Genomic DNA, 19,377 nt, shown 5'->3' on the forward strand with positions numbered 1-19,377 from the left:
ACAAAAGATTTTAGATTCAGAACATAGTCTACATCATATTAACTGTAGTCTATATCGACAACATTTCATTTCCGGGATTGTTCAGGTGCCGCTGGAAAATCCGCTGGATGTCCCTCATTTCGGGCCAGATGTCCTTCACCTTCCTCTTTCTTTGTGTTGCCGTTCTAAACTCTATGAAGACTATGGTTTAATGCTCCTCAGATCTCTGCAGGGTAAATCCAGGCAGCTAGCTAGATTATCTGTCCAATCAGAGTTTTCTGTTGCACGACTAAAACAACTTTTGAACGTACACAAAAAACAAGTTCTGTCCCGAGGCTATTTTGTAGCGGCACCGTGGCTCCGTCCAGCGAATAGCGCCACCTAAAACCATTGTGATTGGTTTAAAGCAGGGGTCGGCAACCTTAGGCACGCGTGCCACCATGGGCACGCGGGACCTTAACCAATGGCACGCTGGCAATATGTGTGCAAGAGAGTTATTGATGTGTTGAAATCATGGTTGAAATGCTGAAGCACTCTCTCATCCGCATGCCAAATTACAACGTTCACAGTTGCGCGACCTCATAGGTGCCGAAAATACTGAGCACCCACGTGTGCCAGACTGCCAGTTAATTTTTACATTAATTTAATATTAAACATTGCAGGTGGTGCTAAGTGGAGCGTCTGTCATAGTGTGATTGGTCATGGCGGTGGCATTGATTTTATAATTTCCCACGAAGCCGATTAAACTTCTCATCTCCAATCCTATCTGTATCTGTGAGAAGTGGCGCTGTCCTGAGTTGAAAGAGAGCCTACTTTACGGCTTTAGCATGGCGTGTGTGTTCGTGTCGGCCGCTATCCATTTCCTAAGGTTCTGAAATGCAAACATTTTTGACAACTTTTTTTTTTTTGAAAGGGTGTGCGCGTGTGAGCACCCACGGAGGAAAACATCAATCGGCGCCTGTGCGCGACCTGTTATTTACGGTAGTTTGATTGACTCATATCTCTGACCGGGAACAATACAAAGAGGATTACCAACGGCCGCTGGGGCAGATGAACTAACGCTAGTCTCGTTACTGTAAGGAGGCTAAAATTAAACCTTCGTGAGTTAAAAGTCAATACTTATCAATGCACTCACCTGTGTAGACCGGCATCAACATGTAGAAAGCCATATTTCAATCTGCTCTGTCTGCTCTGTCCACTCTTGTCCACCGCGCTGTTTTACGCAAACACAGCTCTATACTCTGCAAATAGCACATTTTTACAAAACAAGCTAAAACAAAAGCTGTCGGTTTGTAGTCTGTTTATCTTAGTTTGCAGGGAATCTTGAAATTTGGACAAATTCTTATAAACTTAAGCTGGCTGAAGAAACCATCCTCTCCGCTGGATCGGTAAATATGGATGCATTTTAAGACCAAAACAAATACATGTGGCTACTTAATATGCACGTGAATGACGCAATCGTTATGTTCGTGTTCTTCATTCTCGATAATGATGCTGGTTGTGTTATAATTATTTTGCCACAGCATCGTTTCATTATCAGTCCATTCATCATTAAAGCTGGGCTTTTCCACAACTTTTCGCTTCAGGCTCTTTGACAGTGATATTTTTGTCAGCCCATTTTCCACCAATCAGGACTGCATACTAAAACCATGTTTCCATAATCATAATAATAATATACAATAATAATAATTACAAGGTCCTGATTATGAGAAATAAATGTTATCAAATGTTGCTATGGAATAAAATTACAGATTCCCTGGATATTACATTTTGATGTGATGTCATAATAAAACGTAATGTTAACATGGCACACTAATAAACAAGAAATTTTGAAAAGGGCACTTCATATCAAAAAGGTTGCCGACCCCTGGTTTAAAGAAATGCCAATAAACCAGAGTATGTTTTTTTCCCATCCCAGAATGCTGTGTGGACTAGCCAGACCCTCCTCCGCTGCACTGTGGAGGAAGGTCTGGCAATGCAAGACTATATTCACAGTGAAAACTTAAGTAGCGTGCGTAAACTGAGTGGAGCTGCAACAACTTCTATAAAATACAGTGTATAATGAATAGAGCAGCGCGTCAGTCTTCATAAAGACGCTTCCTGTCTGAAGGAAGTCCACCAGTAGGATGGAAGTGGCTTGCGTCCAACAGCTACAACAGAGCCAGAATTTGATGCAGCTGCATCCAGTTGACATTAATGTTAGGTTACTGTAAGGTAAGATGCCTTGTTCTTGTGCTGTTTCTCGCTGTTGTCATTATTTTAGATTTTCGCTGTCTGAATGCAGTTTCTATGACTCGTATAGATGAATAAACCCATAAGGCACACTAAAGCACAACAGGACTTGCTGTCAGTAATTGGAATACACTTTGCATGTACTGCTTTTGATGTAGCCACCAAATCTGTCCAATGAACAAGTTATCTGTCAGTTTTCACGACTTGGTTCATTTGTGATAAGTTGGCATGAACACGGGTAACAATGTGTTACACTCTAAGAAATAAATCCGTAAAATTAAAAAAGTACTGGCAGCTCATTACTCACTTTGTCCCGTAATTAAAAAACGGAAATTATGGGGTACCTTAAAAAACAGAACAATTTCTGTTAAAAACTCTCACATACAAAGCTGCTCAGTCAGTAAACTTCTGAAAACGTTGATAAAAACTTCTCAAAGGTCGAAAAAAGTGTCACAAACATCAACAAAAAATGACAACGTTGACTTTTTCAATCTCCCAAAAACCACCTCAATATAATATAATAATAATATAATATCCACAAATTATGCAATTCAAAATCTAAATAAACAGAATCACGTTTTTTTCTTTGGTCCAGAACAAATGAACTGAACTACAGGTGTGAAAGTGACCTCAGAAGAAGAAGAAAAAACATGGAGCGTGGGATCAAATTCATGGATATTATATGTTTTCATCAATGTTCCTCACTGACCAATGGGAAACAACCTCTGTTACACTGAGCATATAAATGCCATGTCATGAAAACTCATCTCTGCCAAAGTGGTCAGAGGGATACATTCATTCACTCTTGATTTATTTTGTGCGTGAGACTCACGGTCATGAAGCCGTCCAGTAGACCAGAGTCAGGTTTGGGTGGAGCCTGCAGTCGCTCCATGGACCATTTCTCGATGATGGAAGCCACCTGGCTGTTCTCAGTGTTGAGGATCCTGAAGCCCGTCATGTTCACACCACTGTAACGGTAGGGCTCCACGTCCAGCGCAAACAGATCCTGGAAAGAAGGAAAATACATCCGAGGTATGAGAGACAGACTGAGATTTCATTATTCAACAGCCATGCAGTGGAAAGTTTAACTAATAAGTCTTATTTAGTTACTAGCATCTTAGCTAATGAGAAACATAATGACACTGCCACTGACTGTGTTTACATGCACACCAATATTCCACTATTATTCCGAATATGACAATATTCCGAAGTTGATACAGGTCATGTAAACAGCATATTCTGTTTAGATATTCCGAATAAGGCCTTTTTCAGAATATAGCATTTTCTGATTAAGACGTGGGATATTCCAGTATTATTCGGGTTTTAGAGGCATTCTTTAGACACGTATACAGCGCATTCGGAATATGCATCTCAATCAGGCCTTTTACCCCAGTTTACGGCCTCTTGCCTGTTTATGGCTTACGGTCAGCTCTGTGCGTTGCTGTGGTTGCTGTACACAAACCAACCAGCCAACCGTTTGCAAGGCTGGAGACCTTGCAAACGCTGGTTGAAGGAATGAAAGAGGGAAGCACAACAAATCCGCAATGGAATAAGGGCAAAAACTGGAATATTATGTGCATGTAAAGTGATAAGACATAATAACTTTTGACATAGCAAGGCTAGGGTCTTTATGCTAATGGCTGGATCATCTGGACTGAACTCTAGGTTGTTGAGCCGATATGTCTGGCATCCAACAGGGTTCCTGAAGTGAGGGTCCTATTCATTGTCTCAGCTGGAGCTTACATGAACATGAAACTATGGTTGAATCATCAGTATAAGAGATGAATAACTGTGTCAGGAAATACCTGGTTATTTGAGTAAAAAAAAAGTCAAAGGTGCCAGCCTGTCGACACAAAAATGTAAAGAGAAAAGTAAACTACAACTCCAAAAGAGCAGTTTTGTAAGAACCGCCCAATCATTGAGCTTTAAATTCTGTGTCCTCCGCTAACGCTAAGCTTAAAGGAACAGTGTTAGTGGCATCTAGCATTGAGGTTGCAGTTTGCAACCAACTGAATACCCAACCGCTCATCTCTTTTTCATCTGTTGTTTAGTCTTTATTGCTAAGCTAAGCTAACCAGGCCTGTACTTTACACGCAGACATGATATCCATCTTTTCATCTTACTCTCACCAAGAACCGATAAGTGTATACTTGTTTAGATATGTCTTTAAAATGGAACTGACTACTGCTACTTTTATTATTAGAATGATAGTTGTCAATCTTCCAAACTGTATTAAACACAGCATGACAGTGGTGAACCTGTAAGCTACATTTACATTGCTGTTTTCAAATTTCTCCAGTTTAGGGGCTCTGAAATGCCAGAGCAGTGTGAATGCAAAAGATATTCGTTTTTAAACCAAAACGTAGCAATGTAAATGTAGCCTTGGTCAGGCATGTTTGACAAACTGACACAATGACCAAACCTTCCATACAGTATTAGACTAAACACTTAAAGGAACACGCCGACTTATTGGGACTTTAGCTTATTCACCGTATCCCCCAGAGTTATACAAGTCCATACATACCCTTCTCATCTCCGTGCGTGTCGTAACTGTCTGACGCCCCCAGAGCTAGCTAAGCCTAGCACAGATCCTGGAGGTAACCGGTTCCAACTAGCCTACCGCTCCAAATAAGTGACAAAATAACGCCAACATGTTCCTATTTGCATGTTGTGATTTGTATAGTCACAGGGTGTACAAATAACAAGGTCCTATGAGACACAGACGTCTTCTAACCCTATACAAACTGGGAACTATATTCTCAGAAAGGCGAAGCACTGCTACTTCTGCTACTTGGGCGGAGTGATTTGCTAGCAGCAGCTGAAGCCCTGTGGTGAGGAGCAGAGAGTTCGCCTGGAGTTCGCTTAGAGTTGGAGTAATAGAGTCAACAATTACTAAATAGTAAAAGCATAGTGACCTTGTTATTTGAACGCCCTGTGACTATACAAATCACACCATGTAAACAGGAACATGTTGGCTTTATTTTGTCACTCATTCAGAGCGGTAGGCTAGTTGGAACCGGTTGTCACAGCCCGATGTGAGTCGAGTGCAGATGTGAGTTGCGCATGCTCAGATTTAAACGGTTTACTGCATAACGTGTCTTTGTGAAAATTTGCGAAATCCATAAAATAATAAAAGTTTCTCTTTACATACAATAACAGAAGATGGTAATCATTTCAAAAACGTTTTAGCCATCTATGATTGTTTGATTGCTAACGTTAGATCAAAACGCCATTCAAGTGACAGCCTTTGTTGCGTTTGATTGCTAACTTGTAGCCAGCAGCAGCAGTCATTTCAAAAACGTTTTAGCTATGATTGTTTGATTGCTAATGTTAGATCATAGACTGTGCGTTAGCTCAAAAAGCCGTTAGCATCTTGGAGACTACTTGTCGCAAAGTGACGCATGCGCAACTCACATCTGCACTCGTCGCAAAGTGACGCATGCGCGACTCAAAATCTGTGCGCGACTCACATCGGGCAGTGACACCGGTTACCTCCAGGATCTGCGCTAGGCTTAGCTAGCGCTGGGGGGCGTCAGACAGAGTTACAACACGCACGGAGATAAGAAGGGTATGTATGGACTTGTCTAACTCTGGGGGATACGGTGAATAAGCTAAAGTCCCAGTAAGTCGCCGTGTTCCTTTAACACGAGGCAAGTGAAGAGAAAAATCTGGCAGGAAAGTGGCTGCCATATGTGGCCTCAGTATGGCTGGTTTGTTCACTCTGCTGGGAGAATTAGGCTGTCAGCACTGGATTGTGTCTGCCAAACACAACAGTGGGAAATGACAACTACTACCGTACCTCCCCCTGCCTCATTCATGTTTGTATTTTACTTTTCATCTTCCTGAAAACACTAGTGGGACATTTACTTATCTCACATTAATTGGGCCACGCCGAATGGTTGCAGAAAGAAAAGTATGCACATTTAGATGTTTCATTTCAAACCAAAATTGATCCCTTTTAGGCGCCATGATGAAAAGTGCAGACAGTGAAAAACAGAATTATTCAGTTTTCAAAGGAACTAAAGGACAGGGGGGAGGCGGAACACGCACGCACGCACGCACGCACACACACACACACACACACACACACACACACACACACACACACAGTGTTTTGATCCAAGGCAACACACGCAGCCTCTTCAGGATGAGAGTGGGATGTGACTTCAATAAGAGTTTTATTTGAGTCAAATCTTTGACGTCGAACATGGCCTGCGAGCTAGTTCATACAGTTAGGGAGCTTAGAATAATGCTCGCTAGTGTGTGTACATACGTAGAAGGGTGTTGTGTTGCATTTTAGTGTATGGACAAGGGGACTTTATCCTGAGATTAACCAAAGGCAAGGTCACTTCTACAGCCACATAATATCAGAAGAGCTACAGACTACGAATTCAGCCTCTCACATTTAGGTGAAAAATAAATAGTAACACCATCTTCTGCCTCATCCACTCTTTTCTCTGCAGTCACTGCAGAGTAAATTGTATGAGGAAAAAGAAGTGGAAGTTGAAAAAAAGGAGAAAAAAAAAGAATCTTGATGTCACAAAGTACTAGGCTCTGGAAAACACATTAAAGGGAAAAAAGGGACTGATCAAAGGTAATGCATATAAAATGAATAGCTGAGAAAATGAAGATTGAAGAGCGGCGTCATCTCGTTCTTTGTGCGTGCAACAATGGGGATATGGAGCTCTGAGTTAGACCTGATGACAAAGCGACTGTGCAGCACAGCCACTTTCTCTACTTACCAGTGTGGTGAAGATATAGTGATAATACTCTGTCATCATCCCCATGGCGAGAGCCTAAGAAAGAGAGTGGCAGAAGGAGGCAGCGAGAGAGAGAGAGAGAGAGAGAGAGAGAGAGAGAGATTGGGAGAGGGAGAGATTTATAAATGAATAGGGAGGCAGATACAATATTTTGTCATATTTTGCACACATGCACACACACAGCCATTTGTCTGTTTGTGTGGCTGTATTACTGGCTGTATTACCATGTAATGTGAAGAGGCATATATTCTGCTACACTGCTGCAGCCACAGGCTCAGAGATAAGAAACAAACACCCACCAAAAAGAAGAAAAAAAAACAGCTAAATAAAGCAAAAGACAGAGCTCAGTCTCATCATGCATTTGGCATGTGTTGGGAAATATGGATGATAGTGCATTATTCTATAGACGTGGGACATCTGGGATACGTATATAAGAAGTCATCCTACAGTAATGAGGTTCACGGTGGAGTCGCTGTGGGAGATTGTTTGGAAGCTGCATGGTGTTTACAACATTTGGAGGGGAAAAAAAAACAGCTAGTGAGGTGTGATACTTATGCTGTTGATTTGAATGTGTGAAAATACAAGCATGGTGTGTGATGATGCTTTCAGCGCTAACGTTTGGAACAGACTTTATTGGCGCTGTCGACGAGGGAAGGTGCAAGCAGCTGATCAACAGTTTAAAAACAGTAGCATGTAGAGCAACAATCAGCGCGGCCAGCATTTGCGTTATTTCACCACACATGGACATGTTAATGCATGCTCATTATCCTAGGAATTGTGTTAATATTTGACAATTCTGCACGACACGATTTCGATCCAGTGCCAGTGTGGGAAGTAGTGTGTCCTCTATGTAGGGAAACGAAAAGCAAGAGTGTGGAGGAAAGGGTGGTGAATGGGTGTGTTGCACACTCAACTTTCATGCAGGCGACTTAGGACATAGTTAAGACATAGTTACCTACAGATATTGTATATTTGCGCTATCTCTGTGCACTTCATTTACAGTACTCTAATCACTGGGAAGTAGAATTGCTAAAAGTGTTTTAGGTTAGCAACAGCAGTGTGTAACTGGTTCAAACTGAATTAGGTCATATGAAACGTGTGTTTCATATGGTAACACAATATGGTTTCTATAAATTAGTGTACACTACCGGTCAAAAGTTTGGGGTCACTTAGAAATCCATTCAGCAGTCCATTCTGCTTCATTACAGACAGAATACCAGCTGAGATCAGTTGCATAGTTTTTTGTAACCAGGGCAGCAGTCTTCAGATTACATTATGTGCTTACATAATTGCAAAAGGGTTCTCCAATGTTTTCTCAGTTAGCCTTTTAAAAATGATATCAGATTACTAAACAGAATGTGCCATTTCCCGGTCCTTGTGATAACAGAAAAGTGCCGGAAACCTTTCAGAGTTTATGTCTCAATTTTTGTATGCCACTTATGGGCAATGAAAACAAATAGATAGAGAAGACATTGTGTTCAGTTATAATAGCCGTTAAGCTTTAAAATATTGATTAAAGATAGCAACAGGAAGGGAAAGCACGCCCTAATAGTGTTGTATGACTTAAAGGTGCATTCAGATACAAAGCTGTGCTTCTCGGTGACACGATGCAAAATGAATTGTATTTAGTGAACGGTAGCCACAGCATCAGAGGTTTAGCATAGGGCTTGGCAATATATCGATATTATATTAGATATCGTGGAATGAAACTAGATATCGTGTTAGATTTTGGATATCAAAATATGGCAAAAGTGTTCTCTTTTCCTGTTTTTTTTTTATAATTTATGACAGCATTGTAGTGGTATAATAATATGTATGAAGTCCCATACATACACTTGGAATCAAAATAAGTAATAACAGTAAAAAATTAAAATAAATTAAAAAAAGAATAAGTCCAGCAACTACAGTGGTACATCTCTTATCATTACTATATACCATAGGCAAAAAAGTGATCCCATGACCTCTTAAATCCTTCATTTTCATTATTAATTCTGGACAGCATGTGTTCATATGATGCCATTTCTGACATAAGTTCCAGCCATTGTTTAAACTCTGGGGCGGAGGTACTTTTCCACACTCGTAGGATCACTCGAATGGCGTTTACAACCCCAACTTTTATTACTGCCAAATCATATTTTGAAACTTCTAATAATTCTGCTTGGTCCCCTAACAGGCACAACCTAGGTGTTTTAGGTATAATAAAACCTAGGCCTTTCCCTATGCGTTCTACAACTTCTTCCCAAAAGGGGTTTACCAATTTACATTCCCAGAGTGCATGTAAAAATGTTCCTGTCTGTCTGGCACTTCCAACAGAGGTCAATGGGCATTATTCCCATCCTATAAAGTTTAGCAGGAGTAAAGTACAACCTGTGTAACACTTTGTATTGAGTAAACTTTCCTCTGGCTTCCTTTATATACCTCCCTGAGTCTGACAGGATTTTTAGCCAGTTTTCATCACTTATTTCAAACTCTAAGTCTTTCTGCCAGATGATCTTCAGATTTCCACACGCACCTTTTTGTAACCCATTAAAGATCTTGTAAAACTGGGATGCCCTGTGTGTTATATTTGGTAGTTCCATCTTTTCCTGGTTTTAAAGGCTGCAATAGAATAAAGTGATGTAATTTTCCGAACTTACCAGACTGTTCTAGCATTGAGGTATTTGGTGAAGAATATCCTGATACCTAGCCTGACAAGCCAGACCCACATCAAGATGTTGGGTCTGGGAACTCACCATTGACGGAGCTCAATCCGAGGGGCGGGATAAACGGTTGTCTTTCAAATTCCCTCTGCACGCAATAGGATAGTGCTACAACCAGGCAGAGCAACAAAGAAGGTAGCGAAGCTAGTTGATAGATTAAACTTTTGCCGTATCCGGTCGGCAAAACTTTGAACACATCTTCCTTTTTTAAGAATGATTTCTGTGCCGTTCTTTGTTCTTTTCTCAAAGAAAAGCTTAACTCCAAGTCTTCCAGAAGACCGCTGTTCCCAGCAGCAGCAGCCATAAGCCCGCCCACCGACTCTATACACGATGTGATTGGCCTGACCAAAGTTTTTCCAGCTCGCAAGTCAACGGACACTGCCTAGACCCCCCCTGGCTGCAAATTACATTTGCTGCCGCTAGGGTGCGTCTAGATTTCTAGCCTACCTGATACCTGATTTTCTCCATGTTACCCAGCGCTAGTTTAGGGACATGTCATAGAAAGATTTGCATCCTGATTCTTGGTCAGAGTCAGGTCATCACAATTGTCTAAGACAACAACTGGAAATTGCGGCATTTTTAAAAACAGTTTAATTTAACACGCCCGTAGTGATCGTTAACTGTATTGAGAGCATGAATGTCACTAGCGTTAACCGACAAGCTATTGAAGATATAGCTCTAGCTTACCTCAATCTGACAACCCTGAGCATTGTAGCCGAGCAGAGGTGTCAAGTAACAAAGTACAAATACTTTGTTACCTTACTTAAAGGAACACGCCGACTTATTGGGAATTTAGCTTATTCACCGTAACCCCCAGAGTAAGACAAGTCGATACATACCCTTCTCATCTCCGTTTATGCTGTCATTATCAGCCCATCACAGAACAGGCAGGTGAATGGTTCCAGTAATCCTACTGCTCCGAATAAGTGACAAAATAACGCCAACATGTTCCTATTTACATGTTGTGATTTGTAGAGTCACAGCGTGTACAAAAAACAACGTAACATGAGACACAGCCATCTTCTAACCGTAAACAAACCGGGAACTATATTCTCAGGCGGAAGAATATAGTACTTGGGCGGAAGTGATATGCTCGCAGCAAGCCTGTCTGAGAATATAGTTCCCGGTTTGTTTTACGGATAGATGAAAACGGCTGTGTAATCTCTATCATATATTCTATCAAAACATGTTGGCGTATTTTATCACTTTGTCTAATGGGAGCAGTAGGCTAGTTGGAACCAGTTACCTCCAGGATCTGTGCTGGGCTAAGCTAATGCTGGAGCCGTCAGACAGCGTTACAGCACGCACGGAGATGAGAAGGGTATGTATCGACTTGTCTTACTCTGGGGGTTACGGTGAATACGCTAAATTCCCAATAAGTCGGCGTGTTCCTTTAAGTAGAAATTTTGGGTATCTATACTTTACTGGAGCAATTATTTTACAGGAGACTTTTTAATTCTACTCCTTACATTTTCAAACAATTATCTGTACATTTTAAAAATAGCCTTCTTACTCCTATTTCAGTTCGGCTTGTTTTCATTCCGGCTTGTCATTGTTCAGAAAAAATAAAAATAAAACCTATCCAGATAAATCGCGCCATCCGGATAGAGAGAATTTGATTGTGAAGAGAACTTGAGTGAAATGTCCCAACCAAGCACCAGCGAGGAGGTTGGTAGCCAGGAAGACTAGCCAACCCTTCTACATCTCTGGCCGTACCTGGAAGAATTTTTCGAAATGGTTGGATGCAAAAACAACTCCTTTCGAATGCGCTGCAAGCTCTGCACACCCAAGTACCACAAGCTAATTACAATACTTATAGGCAACTAGTCATCATATCTTCCACTCCATGAAACATGTTAATGCTCAGTAGTACACATATATGGTTCTTTAATGTATTTGCATTGTACTAAAATGCATTCATTTTCAATGGGCATAAATGCATCTGAAACAGGTGCATCTCCAATTTTTCAACATTAACATTTTAATATAACGTTATAGTCATTAGCCTATGGCCTTTAGAAAAATGTTTTTTTGTGGAGGTGGAATAGTGCACTGCATTAAGCTTTTGTCATTAATGGCATTTTTTCCCTTACATTACTTTTACTTTTATACTTTAAGTAGTTTTGAAACCAGTACTTTTACACTTTTACTTGAGTAAAAAGCTTGAGTTGATACTTTAACTTCTACAGAAGTCTTTTTAAACCCTAGTATCTATACTTCTACTTGAGTAATGAATGTGAATACTTTTGACACCTCTGTAGCCGAGCCATTTCTCGGCGTAAGGGTGTTCTAGCTAGTTACTATAAAATAAATAAAGCCAATGAAGCTGATTCTGATATCGAAATCTTCTGACTAGCTAACTAGCAACCGGAAGTTGATATGGCAATTTAGCAGAAGTGGGATGACAAAGGAGGATGAGGGGAACTACTGAAAGTGGGCGTGGTGGAATAAGGTAAATATTTTAATCACATTCATTTTAATACTGTGCCATAATAGAGCTAACCAGCTCTACCCTGCCAAACACAAACAATGGTGGTCCTATATCCATCATTCATTACAGCTGGTGCAGTCTCGCATTGACAGACCTTCCTCCACAGCGCTGCAAAGGAGGGTCTGGCAAGTCTACACAGCGTTCGGGCATGGGAGAAAAACGTGCTCTGGTTTATTGGCATTTCTTTAAACCAATCACAATCGTCAAAATAGCCTCGGGAAGGAACTTGTTTTGGTGGAACATGTGTACGTTGTTTTAGTCGTGCAACAGAAAACTCAGATTGGACAGATAGTCTAGCTAGCTGTCTGGATTTACCCTGAAGAGATCTGAGGAGCAGTTAACCATAGTCCTCAGAAATCGACTGGAGTTCAAAATTACTACACAAAGAAAGCGGAAGGTATCGGACATCCGGACAATTTCCGGTGGCACCTGAATAATCCCGGAAGTGGAACGCCGTAGCTATAGACCACAGCTGGTGAGGATGCATGCAGATTTTTTTGGTTGGGCCATGCAATTTTAGCCTCAGCCTGTAGCACGGAATTGTGTGCCTCCACGTGCATATTTAAAACCATGTAACAGGCTTATCGTTTTAAAACGAATCAGATGGGGACAGAGTTCTCAACCAACCCACACTCCGTTTTAGAGCCATCAGCTAAAAATGAGAAGCCTTTGTTCTTTTTCTATTCTGTGTGAAATCGAACACCCATCATTTAAAAAATGACTGCACATGTAGATGTTAATCAGCCTCCTTTAGCATTGTAAACTGTTTGCGTTGGAACCACATTTTCAACAGCAAGGTCATCCCCGTGGGGTTGCCAAGTTTGAATGCAGTCATTGCGAGCAACACCCGTGAACCTTTAAATGTTACGGTAGTTTGCTTCTTTTTTATTGTAGCAGATTTGTTTTGTTAAACATACAATTTGCATGCAAAACGACCATTTTGTAGTTTTTGAATAGTATATTTAACAACAGTTTCCCCCTGCTAGCGTTTGTGCTACACGCCAATCTCTGCACACAGAAAATAAATTAATACAAATGCTCACATGTTGTCCTTGATGTTTCTACATGTTGGGGGGATAAAAGCTTGGCTGATAGCTGATGAAGAGTACTTACGATCTCTAACTTATTGGTGTCTCATATAATGAGAGTTTTCAGAGCAGGACAGTCTTTCATTAACTCCCATTAGCAGGGTTTCTCTCTGACATTATTAATGAAAGTAGAACTTGACCTTCCCAAGCAATCTACCACTCAGGCATTGATTAAAAACCCTGAGAGAGTGACAGAGTGCTGGGGGTGAATAATGTTGTATTTAATATTTGATAAATCCTGCAAGCAGAAGAAATATGAATGCTTGTTAATTGAGTTACTCATTGCAAAGTTCCCCTTTTACAACAAAATTCATAGGGCTGCATAGAAAAGCCATTGTTTGCAATTGTAAAAAAAAAAAAAACTTTTGAACGTACACATGTTCCACCAAAACAAGTTCCTTCCCGAGGCTATTTTGCAGCCGCACCGTGGCTCCGTCCCGAACGATTGTGATTGGTTTAAAGAAATACCGGAGTTTAGAATGCCAACACAAAAAAAACGGAAGGAAACGTACATCCGGCTGAAAAGAAGGACATCGGGCTGAATTTCCGGCAGCACCTGAACAATCCCAGGAAATTTAACATCATAGATATAGACTACCCACAATCCATCAGGTGTATCTCACTATGGAATACAGAATAGCCCGAAATACACAATATAGGCTCCCCTCTTACAATAGATATCCTAGGGAAATAACAACTGAGGGTCTACTCAAATTCTTAGCTCTCATTAAAACACAACATTCACGATTTCACTGAAAATATGAACATTAAAACATTCTCAACATTGTGTGTCTCTATGCGTCAGGCTGACTTATGCACAACACAGTCAACTATCTAAACGTGTTTTGACAGGTTGTAATGTGAAATTCTGAAATTAAAGCTATAGTGTGTAGTTTCTGTCTCCCCCATGAGGAATTTGAAGTAATGACAACAACACTGTCGGCTTGATATCAAAAAGTTACGCGCTAAAGCTCTAATATTATTAATATCTTGAGATATCAAACATTGTTTGTGATCGCAATATAAATATGTCATTATCACAGTGTCCAAGGCTTCTGTATTTTCATGGTCTGTCCATTATTTTGAAAAAAAAAATAGGTATCCCTGAAGAGGATAGAGTACAAGTAACAGAAGCACAGTATGACCATTATGATACTAAATTAGATAATCAAGTCATGATAAACAGCTTGTTGCCTTTGTTACCTTGGGATAATGAGATGACTGAGTTTTAATTTAGACATAATTGGTCTAAAAAACATTCCTAGGAACAATGTTTACTACCTCTATTATCATCAGCCATTCAAGGCTTCCATGGTAGTATCTGGACTGTTTGGGAAAATTTGGCCAGGCTCCACATCGAACACTATTGGCAGCATTGAAGGGTGGGAAACCGGTGAGGGATAATGCACTCATGCATAGTGTTTTGCCTTCAGGTTTAGTGAATCAACCCCCAGCCGGCCCTTTAAATTTCTTTTAGTTTGATATGCACTTTGACCCAGAACAGAAAGTCGGCCATTTTAGCTTTTAGTATGCGGCCATGTTTTTGGTGAATGGGCTCACGTCTCATCTGCTGCAATCCTTTTGTTTATGCCTTCGAAAGCAATGTCTGGAAGTACTAGTTTAGCACAGACCATATAACAATATCCGGACATTATTTTTGCGATGAATGTTTTACTAAGCCTAATTTCTGTAAGTTAATAAATTGTAAGCTAAACCACATGTATGTTGGCAAGTTATCAGCTTAGCTGCATGCCATGTGTACTGTATACTTAAATCACTATACAACTGATACATAGTACCTATGTGGAGTTTATGCTACAGTGTATACTTTGATTGTGCATCTTGCTTATTGTAGATTTTTGTTTATGTTCTACAGTTTCACTCCTATTCATACTGTATATGATGGTGACGCCAAATAAATCACCAGGAGCTTGGACGCTATATCCTGACTCCCGTATTCATTTGAATGGAGTTTGGCTTACTGCTGAATTGTGTGCACATGCACACACAAGGAGAGCAGCATACATAGAAAGGGGAGAAGGAAACCAGCTCATCAGAGCTACATTTATATTGGACCAGTCTGCAAAAGCAGTGGAGGTTCGACAGATGTGCCACAACTGATGCCGATTTTCCAAAAAATCTGTCTTGCTATGATATCTTTACATGCCAGTGATGTCCTTGTTATTTGTACATGCCAGTGAAAGTAAAAAAAAAAAGATCATGGTTATAGCAAATAAACTATGGTTTAGGATTAGGCAACTAAACTACTTGGTGAAGGCTAGGGAAGGATTGTAGTTTAGATTTTTTTTTTTAAATGGGATAGGACTAGAGCTGCAAAGATTAATCGATTAGTTGTCAACTATTAAATTAATCGCCAACTGTTTTGACAATCGATTAACCAGTTTCAGTCTTTTTTTTTTTAAAGTCTAAAAAAAGTACAAATTCTCCGGCTTCTTAAATGTGAATATGTTCTAGTTTCTTCACGCCTCTATGACAGTAAACTGAATATCTTTGAGTTGTGGACAAAACACATTTAAGGACGTAATCTTGGGCTTTGGGAAACACTGATTGACATTTTTTAACCATTTTCTGACATTATTTAGACCAAACAACTAATCGACAGATAAATCAACAATAAAAATAATTGTTAGTTGCAGCCCTTCATGGAACATGTTCTCTAAACTTCCACACACATCCATCCAACACTGCAACCTCCATGCCCTTACTCTACGCCTCACTATATAGACCTGCCTTTTAAAATTAATAATAATAATGTATACTTTATTAATCCCACAAGGGGAAATTACAATGTTTTTCACTCCGTTGTTATTACACACAGGCCTGAATTACACACACATGCCCAGTACCTCTACATGCACTAATGGAGAGATGTCAGAGTGGGGGGGCTGCCCATGGAAAGGCGCCCCAAGCAGTTGGGGGTCCTGTGCCTTGCTCAAGAGCACCTTGGCAGTGCCCAGGAGGTGAACTGGCACCTCTCCAGCTACCAGTCCACCACCGTACTTTGGTCCGTATGGGGACTTGATCTAGCAACCCAACTCCCTACTGACTGAGCTACTGCCACCTACAAATTGCTTTATTTTGTAAAATTGTTTTATTTTGTATATTTGTAGTATATATTGTAGATTTGACATTGTTTTGCATTCTGTTGACAGCAAAGGAAGAATTTCATTGTACAGGGAAACATGTTTCCTTACTGTGCATATGACAATAAAAATGGCACACTAATGCCTGTAATTCAATTCAATTTTCAATTCAATTTTATTTATAGTATCAAATCATAACAAGAGTTATCTCGAGACACTTTACAGATAGAGTAGGTCTAGACCACACTCTATAATTTACAAAGACCCAACAATTCCAATAATTCCCCCAAGAGCAAGCAGTGCGACAGTGGCGAGGAAAAACTCCCTATTAGGAAGAAACCTGGGACAGACCCAGGCTCTTGGTAGGCGGTGTCTGACGGTGCCGGTTGGGGATGTGACGAACAGTGGCGATAATAGTCACATTAACTGTATTGACTCTGAATGTTAGCTTAGCTGCAGTTTGCTGTTAAAATGCCGGGTTCGCAATCCTATCAAATGTTAGCAACGCTTAAAAAAAATGTAGGCTACAATATCCGTTGAACCCTAAGGACTGAAACATATTCCACATAATTATAGACAATTGAATGTGTTGTTGGTATAAAATGTGTCACATGGAATTGTTCACACAAATTAGAGCTACATTTTCAAGCATCACTGAAGTGTGCTTTAGCAACAAAATGTTCTTGGACCTGTTGTTACATTCAGACTCTCACAGCTGTCTCCTGCTGTATTTCCCCACTTGAGGACTTCAAAATGATTTGCACACACACACACACACACACACACACACACACACACACACACACACACACACACACACACACACACACACACACACACACACACACACACACACACACACACACACACACACACCTGCTTCAGGATCCCAGCAGCCATTTCGTGGCCACAGTCAAAGATGATGTGGAACTCCTTCCCTCGCTTCATCTCTTTTAACAGCGGCTTAGCATCCTTGGTCTCTGCAGGCAGCTGTCGGATCTTTAACCGGATGTTGTACCGGGATGGTGCCTTTATGAGTTCTTGCAAGCGAATCAGACCTGCAGGGAGAACAACAAAGAAAAAAAAAAAAAGTTTCAGTTTTATTTTTACCCGAACAGTCATTGCTATTTGAAAAATTAGCCTGGTCCTGAGGGCAATGCGTTTCCTAAAAGGAAATCTCAAATATATGTACATACATTTCCACAGTAATTGAGGTAAACGCTTCCTCTGATTCATGGCAGTGATGGCCATAATAACAGTGAGGATAAGAAAGCTGTAGGGATATATTTCTGTTGTCGGTTTATTTCTAATAAAATCCATTTCTCTTCGACACCCTCCCCTGCCTTCTCTATTCTCTATCCTAAACACACAGTTTTTCGATGTCCGTTACATTCCTGCAGGGTAAATCCAGACAGCTAGCTAGACTATCTGTCCAATCGGAGTTTTCTCTTGCACGACTAAAACTACTTCTGAACGTACACATGGTCCACCAAAACAAGTTCCTTCCTGAGGCTATTTTGCAGCGGCATCGTGGCTCCGTCCGGAGTTTATTGCCGCCCATGACAATTGTGATTGGTTTGAAGAAATGCCGATAAACCAGAGCACGTTTTTTCTCCCATCCCCGAATGCTGTGTGGACTAGCCAGACCTCCTCCGCAGTGCTGATCCAACTATAAAATATTCTTGCAAACACAACAGAACAAATGCACACATCAATACTACACATTACCTGACATTCATCATTCATCATAGATGACATTGATTCTGTGCTCACTATTGATCCCTCTCCTCCTCTATAGGCCCCTCGCTGCTGCGTATAGGATTGTTGTGAAGTCAACCTTGCTAGAGAAATTGACTGTGACTTCAACAGACTCACAAACATCTTAATTTTGACGGATGCACTTCTACTGTGATGTTCACTGAGCATTTCTCTTCTCAGTAGCTGATCCATCTTTTTTTGTGTTGCAGCAGAGTGCGTATGTACATATTGATGATCTGTTGTTTAAGTGATATAGAAAATGAGTTTCATTTTGGTTTCTACATTTGGTCCTTTTATTGTGAACAGCGTGATGCTTTGTTTAATAAGATAAAAAAAACATATTGATTTTGTAAAGGGAAGCTGTGCTAATGCTTACGCTAATGCTAAGGCTAACGCTAAGGCTAACACAAGATAGATAAATAAAACAAAGCAAGTTCCCCTAACCGTCATTGCCTGAACAAGGAGCACCCGGTCATATCATACAACCATATGCCATTGGTCAGCTGTCAATAAAGCTCTTGACGTAGGGCGTTTTAGACAGTATATAAACTGGACCAATAGACCCCGTGTCTCTGGACGGAGACCAGTTTAGGATATTAGAAGCACTTTTCCGGTAAGCGCTGAGCGTTACTGCGCAGCCTCCAACTGACAGAGACGATGTAAAATGTGATGTGAGCAACGTGTCTGAAAGTTGTAAGTCTTCTGGAAGCTGTGCCAAGAGAAATCTCAATCATTCCCAATCTTACAGAGACGGAGAGCATAGGTATATGTAAGGAGATAACATAGGCACAGGCTAATTATTGCTAACTAAAATGCTAGTTAACATTAGTAATAAACTTAAACAGCGAATGTAAGTCGAAACTGCCTGCGAGCTTCTCCTGTACTATACGGTAATTCCTCTTCTATGCGACAGTAAGTCGCGTGGTTATGACACAATCGTTAGCCTATTTTTACAAAAACGTCTGCTACGGAGCCATAACGTGAGATACAAGGTAATGGAGCCTTTTATACATTGTCGTGTTTCTTTAGAAATAAAAAATGGACAAATAGTCTTTAAACGCTTCAGATGTAAAGTTATTCGCTGTCAAAGTGACGTCAAAATGAATGGCAGTCAATGGAAAGCTAACGGGAGGTGATGGCTTGGTAGCATCAAAATGGCGCCATAGGAGCTACACGTTCCAGGGAGAGGCTTACCCCCTTGGTTTCTTTTCAAAAAGTTTTTTCAATTTTAAAAAGACACTGAGCTGATGACTTTTTTGAAAACAC

The 19,377-nt window shown here is 40.6% G+C and overlaps 1 protein-coding gene across 2 annotated transcripts in view; it reads right to left on the reverse strand.

Moving 5' to 3' along the window:
- The window catches only part of grik2 (glutamate receptor, ionotropic, kainate 2), a 305,612-nt gene that overhangs the window by 183,203 nt on the left and 103,032 nt on the right, over window positions 1-19,377 (reverse strand). For both annotated transcript variants that reach the window (XM_039805547.1, XM_039805548.1), the window contains exons 4-6: window positions 17,230-17,411; window positions 6,954-7,007; window positions 3,044-3,217 (exon numbers count right to left, since the gene is read on the reverse strand). In XM_039805547.1, coding sequence (XP_039661481.1) covers window positions 3,044-3,217; window positions 6,954-7,007; window positions 17,230-17,411 — 410 coding nt within the window. The remainder of the gene's footprint in view (window positions 1-3,043; window positions 3,218-6,953; window positions 7,008-17,229; window positions 17,412-19,377) is intronic.

Source organism: Perca fluviatilis, chromosome 7, assembly GCF_010015445.1.
Source record: "Perca fluviatilis chromosome 7, GENO_Pfluv_1.0, whole genome shotgun sequence".
In the NCBI taxonomy this organism is placed as follows: domain Eukaryota; kingdom Metazoa; phylum Chordata; class Actinopteri; order Perciformes; family Percidae; genus Perca; species Perca fluviatilis.